This window comes from Leishmania martiniquensis, chromosome 17, assembly GCF_017916325.1.
Source record: "Leishmania martiniquensis isolate LSCM1 chromosome 17, whole genome shotgun sequence".
Classification (NCBI taxonomy): domain Eukaryota; phylum Euglenozoa; class Kinetoplastea; order Trypanosomatida; family Trypanosomatidae; genus Leishmania; species Leishmania martiniquensis.
Window position 1 is genome coordinate 362,892 of NC_090152.1, and position 11,627 is coordinate 374,518.

Consider the following 11,627-nt stretch of genomic DNA (forward strand, 5'->3'; position numbering starts at 1 on the left):
GCACGAGGGCGGAAGACACACCGGCGGCCACAGAAAGCAGAAGAGCTCAGCAAGCGCTGTGAAAATACGCACACCCAGCGAGAAAGAGAGAGAGAAAGGCGAAGTACGATGACGAGATAGAGGGCAAAGGGACGGAGGGGCAACTTGGCGCGCGCGCGTGCGTGTGTGTGTGTGTGCGCCAGCGACTGGCCCTTGAGAGCACCGGGGTGGGTGGGTGGGTGGGGGATGTCAGTGACACGAGCCCACTTGCTTACAAACACGCGTACGCACGAACAGACGCAATTTAACACGACAAACCAACATGAGAAGCGAAAACGGGAAAACTGAGTGGGGAGGCTTCGCTGTGTATGCTGCGAGGCGATGCCTCTCGCCGCTCGTGTGTCTCTGAGAGCGCGAAAAAGTTCAGCCGACTCGAGACACCGGCTGACCCAGCAATCACGCAACTCAAAGAGAGATGAAGAGAGAGAAGAGGGGGGCGGGAGGGGAAGTAATCGGCAGGGAAGATAAAACGTCCACAAGGGTGAGAGGTAGTTGCGCTTGCGTGGTAACGGCAGCGGCAACGGCCGGGCCGGGCGTTGGGGTGGGTGGTGGTGGTGGTGGCGGCGATATAAGAAGTAATTTTGGGGTGAGGGAAAGACGACGGTAGCCATAGGCCGCCGGGAAGGAATACGGGGAAGGGGGAGGGGGAGGGAGGGAGACGCATCCAAAGAGGTGCTGACACACAAGCATACACATACTTAGATACATACGCACCTGGCACACTTACACTGACTCACTCGCTCGAACAAAAAAAGGGCGCGTTCGTCTTTGGTGTGATTCTGCCGTTTGCCTTCGTCACGCATGCACACCCGCAGGCATACGCTCACAAGTTACAGAGGTTTGTATATATAACTATATCGCGGGGCGCGTACGCCTTCCTCGTTGTCAAGACAGAGGACGAAAGAAGCTGAAGAAGTGCGGGAGGAAGGATGGGGGGGTAAAATCGGGTAAGGATATGGAGCGAGCAGAACGCGCACACAAGCGGGAGACGTCTGAGCTGATGACTGTCCTTTGGTGTCCTTTCGCTTTCAGCTCGCGATCCCCCTCGCCAGCGGAGAAAAACTCTTTATATATATATGTGTGTGTATGCCACTTACCCACGACGCTGCCAGAGGCACAGGCACAGGGACACGCACACACACAGCAGTCGAGTGCACCACTGTATGCTATTGTGCCCAACATCTAAGCCTAATGATGTGCCCCCACCAAAGAATCAGTTCAGAGAGGCGCGCCACAGCCCATGCGGTGTGGGTCAGTGTGTGTGCGTGTGTGTGTGTGTGCAAAGAAGTGACCGTCGCCGAAAGGATGAAGGAAAGAGAGGAGAGGGAGAGTGAGGTGTGTTTGTGTGTGGTGGCGGTGTTGTCGGCCCCCTTTTTTTTACGACGCTGCCGTCCATGTCGCGCAAAAGGCTGCATGTGCTGCACGCTGCAGCCGATGTGCCGCAACGAAAGAGAGGGCAGACGAACGCGGCTTGCGGGCGCAGCGTCAGTGCGATCTGTCAGCTGCCTCCCTCCCCTCCCTCCCCCTCTACGCTTCAAAGGGCAGAGAAACACGCACGCGGCACGGCCAAAGAAGGGCCTCCATGAGGTTTCTAAGATGTCTATCTATAGCTGCCCCTCTTCCCTCTCTCTGTGTGCATGTGTGTGTGTGTGTGCCTAAACGTGTGGCGGACCGGGCAGAAGGCGGCTCACAGCCGAGTCGAGACGAAGGCAGCAGAAAATAACCCTATCGGCACTCCCTCTTTCCCCCTTCCAAGAAGCGCACGCACTCCTCTCTGACGTTCGCTTCCCCACATCATCGAAACAAGCAGGCCGAAGTAACCATCGGTCGGCACTGCAGCGCTAATGACGCTGCTTCCACGCGGCCTCACGTGCTGCTTGGCGGGCTTGCCGGTCTCGTAGTTCCTCCAACTGCACGCGCTCCACCTGCTCCAATGCCTTCTCGACAGAGGAGGCGCTGCTGTCCTCATCCACCTCCTCGGCTTCTCCACTGTTTCCTCGCATCGCGTGACGGCGCATGGCGGCTTGGGTCATGGCAGGCGCATCCTTGTTCGCCACGGTGCAGGCGAGATGCCGCTGACGCGCAACTGCGCGTTTGTGCTTGAGCTTGTTAGCCTCATACTCAAGCTCGTCGACATCACTGAAGAGCCCCATCCACTTTAGAAATCGATGTAGACGGACATCGCACTCGTAATCAAGAATGCGCTTCTGTGTCCGCCACACGCTGCGTGTTTCCTCCACGTCCACACCTGTAAAGGCGAGCCGGTACTCGTGCCCCGCTGCCGTGCTCTCTCCGCCGTATGTGCCGTGCTGTGGTGGGTACGAGGGGAGTCGGAACATGGCCTGGCCAGGTGCAGTGCCGTTGACGAGAAACGTTTTCACTGCGGTAAAGGCGCTCATGCCGAGCCACACAGGCGCAAGGTACGGGGGAAAGAAGTGAAAGGTAGGCAGCGCTAGCGCATATGCGAGCGGGTCAGTCAGTACCGAGCTCGCCGCGACGAGACCGAGGCTAAGACACACCGCCTGCTTCGTGTTCTTGATCCACCCATCAAGACGGTCGTTGAAGCCGACTCGCTGGTTGAGGTGCCGAAGTATATTGAAGCAGGTCAGTTCTGCCGCTAAGGCAAGGGTTGGATCGACGGTGAAGAGGGCGGCGGCGGTCGCGTCGGCGCTCGCCAAGCTGAGCTGTCCGTCTTCCATCCACGACACCGCAAGGGGGCTCACGAGTGCCATGCCGGCATCTTGAAAGAGCCCGCCAATCTGCTGCGCCGGCACACAGAGGCAGTACAACGACAGCGCCGAGCCGACCACATAGGGCGCCGTCATCTTCACGTTATTGGTGCGAAAAATGCGAAAGATCCTATCACGGTCGTTCTTCAGCTTCTGCGCCGCGACACGCTTCTCCCACACGATAGCGCGCGGGTGTTCGACGATCTCGAGGTACTCCTTGTGCGCATCCTGCAGCTCTGGGAGGGCACAGGCTACCCGGTGCAGGCACTGGTCACCGTAAATCGTAAAGGGCATTGTGAGACAGCGGAAGATGCAGCCGGAGAGGATTAAGACCCCCGCAGAGGTCTGCATGGAGGCGAAGTGCGCTACATAGAGAGCGCTGTTCGCAATGAAGGTGGAGAGGACGCCGGCGCGATGCACAGTTGTCCGCGACAACATGGTTACGTGGCACGCTTTCCCTATCGCCCCTGGGCAGGCCAGCAAGAGGAGGGTAGTTCACTTCCCCCCTCCCCCCCACACACACCTTCGCCCCCGCTTAATCACACTCACTGAACACTTTGACCACAGGTCTTACCCAGCGGCGCACTGATAGGACGTGGAGAGTCCCACCGAAAAGGAGGAGGGTGGCAGGAGGAGGCAGAGAGAGAAAGAGAGAGGGAGAGGGAGGGATGGGCAGCCGGAAGCGAGCGAAGAGGGTGCATGAAGAGAACGGAGTATGAGGGGTGGGGAAAGAGGGGGAGAAAATTCGCTCACAGCACTGCCAGCGGGGCCAGAACACTTCCCCTCCTTCTTACACCAGCGAAGCGGAAGAATAAGTGGGGGCATTCGGCGAGATCTCGAAGGTCGAGAGGGAGTGGGAGGGTGAGCGGTCCATGTGGAGCTCCTCTTCCGATGCGTGTGTGCGCGTGCTGGGAAAGGGGGGATGCAAGTGGTTGCTCTATTCCGCAGAGTACAGCCAAAACCAACGAAATCGAAGAGGAGCCGTGATAGCGCCCGCCGAGCGCGAATACTCACCCACACGCGGACGGTGTGGTGGTGGGTGCGTGGAGTGCGGAGAGAGATCGAGGCGCCGTGGTGCCGTCCGCCTACTTCACCTCTATCGACTCTCCCAACTCCGCTGGTAGGCTGGTATACTGCTGCATACGGCGCTAGAAGCGGGCCTTCCGGCGTCATCAGTGGCTTCCACACTGCCGCGCGCTCTTGATGGCGGTGTCGAGGACGCGGTGGTGACGTTCTGCAGGAGCTGATTAAGGGACTCCTTCATCTCCTGCTCTCGGAGGTGCAGAGACTGCCGCCACACGCGTCGCTGAGCCTCCTCAGCTGCATCGAGCGCTGTTTCTGTCTCAGCAGAGGTGACCGGCGCCGTTACTTCGGCACGTCTCGGCACCGGTGAGGACTCTTGCTGCCGGCCCCTCGCCGACAGGGTAGCGTAGGCTGCTGTCGCGATGCCGGCGCGGTCAGTGATCCTCTCTGACATGTGCGCCGAGCTCTGCTGGGCACCAGTGGCAGCAGCGTCGCTGCTGCTGTTGCTTTTCGTGAAGTCTTGCATGCTGCGCAGCGGCGTCGCATCTGGCAGCGGTGGGAGACCCGAGATGGTGATGCCGGTGTCCGTTGCTTCACGGCCGAACGCGTGGTGGCTTGTCGGCGGTGAGCGTGAAGAGGAGGAGGAAGATAGAGACGCTGCCGCGGCGTGCAGTAGCCGCTGCCGCAGGGCACCGTTGATGTTGTGTAGCGCATGCTGCAGAAGCACCACCTCGGCGTCGGGGAGATGGAGTGGGTCACAGGCCGCCGCGGACGCGTCAGCCTCTAGGGATGGGGGAAGGGATGCATTCTGCTGTAGTTGCCCTAGGGACGCATCCGGCGCGGATGTGCACGGCGCATTGCGTGCCGCAGCCTTGGAGGCATGCCAAAGCTCCGAGGAGCAGCTACGCGATGGAGGCGGCGGCTCATGCGTAGGCGTTTGTATGATCCCTGCGGCAGCTGCGCCCGGTGCTGCCGTAGACGGTGCCGCACGTTGAGCGTCATCTTTCTTCCCCCCGATGCTGTCTGCGGCATAGCTGAGGCTACCGCTCGCGTTGCTGCCCCACGGCACCTCGCTTAGTAGGCGATGCCATGCCTCCAATCGCTGCACCGACGCGAACTCTTCCTCTTGTAGCTGCGCGAGTTGCATCTGCAGCACTTGGCAAACTTGACTGAGTTCCTTCTGGGCCAAGTGCGGCTTCTGCGACCATGGCGTGCGCGATGTCGTCGCACCTTGCGATCTCTCGCCATCCACGTTCGCTGTACCATCACCCACTGGAGAAGGGGATGCCGGCGCTAAGCAGGCGGACAGCGCCGTGGCTCCGCGGTGCAGCTTCTCCATCTTGCGGTGCAATCCGCGAAGTTGGTGCCGCCAGTTAGCCACGTCGAGCGCCTTGGCCTCCGTGACGCGCAGGAGCCGGTCATCCACTTGCCGGAGCTCCGCGAGAATCTGCGCCACCGCGGCCACCTTGCTGCGGCGCAGCTCGAGCAAGTGAAGGAGGGTGCCCTCGCGCTGCTGATCTTGCACTCTCCACGGCTTGGTGAAGTTCTCCTCTGCTTCTTGCACAACCTCTCTCGCCTCCCGCAGCAGGGCAGCGGGCAGATACAGCAGTGCGTCAGAGAGAGGCAGGTAGTCGTGGCTTGTGTGCGACCCCACCAACAGCGCCAGTCCACTGCACCGCACGTTGCAGCAGAGACAGAAATACGCTTCTGACTCGGTGGCGAAGAGGTCGCAGGGACTCGGTGTGGAGGGCAGAGGGGCGCCTGCTGAGGCCGCAGGAGTGGCGGCCGCCATGTCGGTGAAGACCGCTCCCCCTTCCGCCTCTGCACGACGCGCTGTTGGGAGACAGGGCAGCGGCACGAGAAATACGCGGCGGGAGGCAGCGCTCTACCGCACTCTCTTGCCGCGGACTCGATAGTACTTCTGCGTATGTATCACTGCGCACACGCGTCTATTTATGTGACATGAGAGGAGAGGTAAGCGGGGAGACGACGTTGGGCTTGCGCATGCTTGTATGGATGCGTCTTAGGCTCCAGCAGGCCCCCCTCCCGCGATGAGAGCGAGGGGCGCTGCAGCGGCTGCGCTTCCGAAGGATGGCGGGGGGCGAATGGCGTGAGCCTCGCGCACCTGCGTATACGTTTAGGAAAGGTGAGCTGGTTAAGCAGCAGCTAAGCCACACAATCACAGCCACGGGTCTCGAGCCGCACGCATATGGGGAATGGGCGGGGGCAGGAGATTAAGAGTGCCACTTAAGGAAGGGGGAGGGGGAAGCGGCTGCTACGCGCGGGAGGCAGGATGGAGGTGGTGGTAGTGTTGATGGGTGTAGGAGGAGCGTGCGCCGACGCAATACAATACCGGCACCTTCACGAGGGTACACGGGCAAGTAGATGGCGGAAGGGGTGAGGGGAAGCCGCCACCACTGCGCGCGTGCACCGCCTGGTGCTTCGCAGGCTTCTCCGTCACTGTGGGCGTCCACCAAGACGAGGAAAGAGGGGACGGGGCTGGTGTGGCAGCGGCCGACGGTGTGCGCATGAGGATTATGGTGGTGACCTGCATTGCCTGCAGGAGCACGCGCCCACAGAGAGACAGGGACGTGCACGGCCCATGGGCAGAGCGCTCTGCACCATCGCAGAGAGCCGTGCAGGATCGGCGGTGGTGGTGAGATGGATAGGGGTGATCATGCGTTGTGTAAGCCGAGCCCATCCTTTTTCGGCTCCAGGGATGCAATGGGCAGAGGGACAGACACATACAGAAAGGGAACCGCCGCCGCCGCTGCCACAGTCGCACGTCAGGCAGATGAGTCAGGCCGCGTCAAATCAGCGCTTATGGGCGCTGCCTTCGGAACGATTTCTTTTCCTGTTGTCGGCAGCAGGGGCAGAGTTGTCTTCCTCCATGTCATGATCGCGAGGTTGACGGCGTGGTCGTTCGGGCACGCCGAACTTGGAAATCGACGCTGTCACGCGGTGGCCGATGCCACCCTTGTGGCGCGGCGCCGCCTCTTCTCCTTCAACGACCCTCGCACGCGTCCATCGAATGCGCGTGACACGTATGACCATGTTCAGCTCGCTCTGAGAGTCTTGCAGCACCTTCGTCGTGTATGCCCACCGGTACGCACCGCGGCGTTGTACGCGGGCGTAGCACAGCAGCGAGCTCGCTGCCGCCTCACGCTGCTTGTACTGGCCCGCTTCTGACGTCGGCGGCGATTCCGAGCACCGGGTGGCGCTGTCAACGACGTTAGTCCACAAGGCATCGCCATCACGCTGTCTGCTTTCCATCGACACGAATGTTTGCGCATTTTCTGCGTCCAACAGCGACAGAAAAGTCCCCTCCACGTCATCCACGCGCTGCTCGCAGAAGTTTATGACCTCGCACTCGTCTGGGTTCGTCGCGATCAGCTCCGTCAACGTGTAGAGCAACGCTGGCCAATCCTTTGGGTTCCCGTAGAGCGCATCGCAGAGTATGACGTAGTGCAACGGTGTCTTCAGCGACGCGGCGGTGGGTGACGACCCCGCTGCGAGTGATCGTAGTGCTCCCTTGCACTCTGTCAGGCACGCCGATGGTGCCAAGAGCGACGACACCATGGAGGACACGACGCGATGCACAACGTTAGAGAACTCAGAGGACGTCGATGACGCGGTATTGTCGCATGGCGAGCGCTGCTGATGCCGCTCGTCTGCCGCACGAGACACCTTCAGCTTCTCTCTCTGCAGCTGTTTGTGCACCGCGGTGCTAACAGTGGGGCCCCACTTCCATTGGAGAGCCACGCAGAGGCCGACGCCGCCGCTGCGAGTCTGCACTCGCTTCTCGTTCAGGCGCACATTGTACTCCATCAGCGGTAGCAGCTCCTTCAAGTCGGTGATGACAACGCGTGCGCCTCCCATGGCAAGGGCGATGCCGAGGCAGCCCACACCGGCACCGAGCTCCACGATGTTCTTTCCGGCTAGCGGAGCTGCTGGGGACGCCTGAGGAGCGGGCGACAAGGATGTTAGGGGCAGCTTGAAGATGTGTTCGTGAAGGTGGCGCAGGGCCGCGGTGTTGCTGTTCCATAGAACAGCCCCGAGCTGGTCCTCTGCACTCTCCAGTTCCACCTTCAAAGCGGTGGAGTTGAGCCCATCAAGGTCGGCGCCGTCGTCCGCGTCAGGCACAGCCCAGTGCAGCGTTGCGACGTCACCATAAGGGCTCTCCACCTCCTTCACAAGCCAGGCAAGCATAGCTCGTCTGTCACCAAGGGTGCAGCGACGCTGAGCGTGCGCGAATCGCTTTGCGGAGCTCTCCTCTTCCGTGTAAAGATCAAGCACATCCGCAGAGCTCAGGCCGGGGGAAGGGGGCGATAGTGTGTGTACGTGCGTGGGTGGGTGGGTGGGGGGAGAGAAGGTAGTAGAGCGAGCAAGAGAGAGGGAGGAGGCCGCATAACCACATATTCGCACATGTCTACGCACACCATACGGTGAATCGCACGGGGGTGCGCTGAGGCCGGAGCGCAACAACGAGGATAGGAGAAGAAGCAGACCACTACGGGAGCAGATGTGATAGGCGGCAGCAGGAGAGGGGCGTTTCATGGCTTCACATCGAAGATGCCTCCCCTCCCTCTCCCTCCCTATTCTGCGTAGCTTGACCAGAGGGGATGGGAGGGGTGGGTGGGGAGGTGCGTAGGATACGACTCATGCCGACTTCAATGAGGGGCAGAGAAGAAGCAACGCCTCCCATCCTTTGACGACTTCAATCTTCTCTAAGCGCGCTGGGCGCACGGTAGAGGGGAAGGCGGCGGCTGTGTGTGTGTGTGTGAGGTGGGGAGTGCTTAGTGGAGGTAAAGGCGTGCGCACGCAGAGAGGACATTGGAAAAAGAAAGTGCCGCACCTCGAAGCGCCTCTCACTTGCTTGACAAGGCCCGCGCCCCGCCCGCTATCACGGCTGCTGCGCACGCTTGTGACGGTACATGTCCTGCAGTGTACGTTCGCGAGCCTGCAGCTGCTGCAGGTTGTACTCCACCTCATCCAGGTCGCGGCGCATCTTCAAGACCTCGCGCTCCCGCAATTCCTTAGTGAAGCGCGACGCTAGCCGCGCACGCTGCAACTGACCGACGATGCGCTCGCATACGTAAGCGGCGACGGAAGGTGGGGCCAGACCTTCCGACTCGAGATCCTCTGCACCGTCACCCACAGCCAGCGAGCCCTTCAACTGTCCGTCGTCACGGATATAACCGTAAAATGTGTGCGTGTCCTGCGGGCTGAGCATCGCCGTTGCCATCACCTTCTCCCATTCCTGCCTAAGTGGCCGCAGGATCGCATTGGCCTTCCCCACTTGCGCAGCCACTCGTTGACTCAGCTGGTGCAGCGCGTGCTGCACGTTCACTTGAGCACCATACCCCTGAGGACCGTCGACGGACGTATAGGCACGCACGGCTGCTGCTATCGGTGACGAGAGCTGGAGCGGTGTTGGCTTTTTCGCGTCTCCTCCGTTGGCCATGCTAGCACCATCACATGATGTGTGACCAGCCAAGGACAGCTCCCCCTCGACAAGGCGCTGAGCGGCGCGGATCTCAGCCGGAGTGGGCTGCTCCTCCTCAGGCGTCGCATGTGTCGCCGCGGCGGCTGTGGCTCGTTCGCACTCGATGGCCACCCACCGACGCGCATCTTGGATGGACAAGTCAGCCTCGTCCTTTGTGAAGGCGATCCCGCACGGCGCGTCGGGAGTGCTGGAGCTGGCGGGCACGACATCTGAGGAGGCTGCATCTGCATGGATGTGCGCACGGGTCTCGTCGCTTAGGGTTGCCTCGTCACTGCTTTCAGCTGCTGCGGTCGCCGCGATGTCCTTCTTATGTGCCTTCTGAGGTGCGGGGAGGTCCAGCGTCTTGAAAAGGTCTGCCGATATGCTGTTATCACTGCCCTTCGCTTCAACGCCGCCGCTGGCTGCGTACCGAGAAAGCAACTCAGGCACTCGCCGCTGCGCGATACCGCTAGGGTAGTTGGCGTCTCCGTCTTCGCCATTCGCCGGCACTGGCATCAAGGCCTCACGAGGACGCTTCAGCGGTGGCAGGGGCAGCGGTGACGGCATGTCCGCGCTGGGAGTCGTCGAGACGGGCTGGGGTGCCGTCCTGGCAGCAGGGGGTAGTGTGGCAAAGAGGCTGGCCAGGGAGCTCTTTAGTTCTTCCTTCGCCTCCGCTGCTGCAGCCGCAGCGATCGAGTTGGCGCCGGTTAAAGGTGTGCGAGCCGTGCTGATGGAGGGAGTACCGGGCACTTTACGTTCCAGGAGCGCTGGTGATGCCGCTGTCGGCGCCGATGTGAGTTGCTTCAGCAGATCTTGGTTCACTCCTGTCAGTGCCGCACGGGCGCGGCTTCGATCGCTGGAAGATGCTGTCATTTCCTCGTCGCGGTCCCCGTCGGTGGCGCTGGCCAGGTGCCGCTGCTGGATGAGTCGTTGCTGCTCCGTCAGATCCTTCATGAGCACCCGCTGTTTCTTCACGAGGCCGGCCTGCTGCTGGTCCTCGTACATGTCGATCGCCTCGAATGGCTCGTCGCCTTCGCCAGAGCCGCGCGCCTCGTCGCTCGCGTCGTCACCGTCGCCTGCCTCTTCGATCTCGTCAACAAGGCCCGATGTCTGCCGGTCCTCATCCAAAGCCTTCTTCATCTTGCGAGCTTGACGCAGCGACAGAGTGCCGGACTCGATGCCCTCGCGGTTGCTTTCCAGCTTGGCGAGGAAGGCGGCCTCTGCCAGCTGCTGCTGACGCTCCTTGCGGAGTCCTTTCTTCTGGTCCTGATTTGCCAGGCGGCTTGTGGCCATGTCGATCATCTCTCTCTCGCAGCGCTCTCCGCTGACCGTGTCAGCCCTTGAGGCACGCTCCTCGTGCGTCTTGCGCGCGATGCGCCGTCGCCGCCGCTCCGCCATGAAGGACTCTAAGCTCTGCTTTTCCCCAGCGGCGCCACCAGGCACGTCTTTCAGCAGCTGCTGCTGCTCCTTCTGGTAGTACTCCTGTTCGTCCTTGAGCTCCAGGTAGCGCTGCTCGCACAGCCACGCTGGCCGGATGTAGTGGTTCGGCGTTCGCCGCGTCAGCTGCTCCGCGATGAGACGCCACTTGTGTGGGAAGAGCGCCTGAAACTCCACCAGCTTCTCCTCCTCCTCGAGGCTCCACGCCTCGTGAATGTTCAACCGTGGGTCCAGATAGTTTTCCCACCGCTCCCGGCATTGCGTGGCGGTCTTCTTGGTCAGCATAGAGGCCACCCGCTCCCAGTCCCTAAGGCCGTACTGAGCCAGCGCTGCTTTCATCACCTCATCCTCGGCGTTCGTCCAGGCACCGCCTTTGAAATGCAGCCGAGACATCGCTGGAGAAAGAGAGAGAAGTGTGCGTGTGATTGTGTTGGTGTGCGTGAGGCGAGGAGCACGCGACGAGCTCCGCAAGAGGCGGCCGGCCGCGGATGGCACAGAGTGTATGAAGGCGAAAACAAAGCGTCTGGTGTACGGCGTGCTCGCGTCCTGTGAGCATCTCTGCGGTAATGGGGCAGCGAGCAAGCGAGCCGCCATCGCCATGGGCCCGGTGGCACGACGGATCCAGTGGGAGAGAGAAAGTATGGGGTGGTGGGTGAAGGTGAAGCAGCAGAGTGGAGCAAAGAGGGGGAGGGAGGGAGGGAGGGGGGGCTGGCGGCGGCACGTCTGAAGCAAGCGTCAATTCACGTGTGTGCGGGGGGCTGCTTCAGTGCTAATTGCGTTCGCAGCACGAGGTCTTGTATACGCCCTCGCCCCCCCTTCCCTCCATCGCTTCTCTCGCGTCGTTGCACACAAAGAAGTGTATGAAGTCGTCTACGAGAACACACGTACTTAATGATGCCGCCAGACACGCACAC

General features: G+C 61.3%; 4 protein-coding genes across 4 annotated transcripts; all 4 read right to left on the reverse strand.

The window, feature by feature from the left end:
- Window positions 1–1,880: 1,880 nt before the first annotated feature.
- Window positions 1,881–3,206, reverse strand: LSCM1_05553 (uncharacterized protein; the record flags this gene model as incomplete). Its single annotated transcript, XM_067323006.1, has 1 exon — window positions 1,881–3,206. The coding sequence occupies one exon, from the start codon at window positions 3,204–3,206 to the stop codon at window positions 1,881–1,883; it is 1,326 nt and encodes a 441-aa protein (XP_067179641.1).
- Window positions 3,207–3,864: 658 nt separating this feature from the next.
- Window positions 3,865–5,583, reverse strand: LSCM1_05554 (uncharacterized protein; the record flags this gene model as incomplete). The annotated part of the gene is made up of 1 exon (XM_067323007.1): window positions 3,865–5,583. The coding sequence occupies one exon, from the start codon at window positions 5,581–5,583 to the stop codon at window positions 3,865–3,867; it is 1,719 nt and encodes a 572-aa protein (XP_067179642.1).
- Window positions 5,584–6,605: 1,022 nt separating this feature from the next.
- Window positions 6,606–8,348, reverse strand: LSCM1_05555 (uncharacterized protein; the record flags this gene model as incomplete). Its single annotated transcript, XM_067323008.1, has 1 exon — window positions 6,606–8,348. The coding sequence occupies one exon, from the start codon at window positions 8,346–8,348 to the stop codon at window positions 6,606–6,608; it is 1,743 nt and encodes a 580-aa protein (XP_067179643.1).
- Window positions 8,349–8,694: 346 nt separating this feature from the next.
- Window positions 8,695–11,106, reverse strand: LSCM1_05556 (uncharacterized protein; the record flags this gene model as incomplete). Its single annotated transcript, XM_067323009.1, has 1 exon — window positions 8,695–11,106. One exon carries the CDS (start codon window positions 11,104–11,106, stop codon window positions 8,695–8,697), a length of 2,412 nt encoding a protein of 803 aa, XP_067179644.1.
- Between the last annotated feature and the right edge of the window lie 521 nt (window positions 11,107–11,627).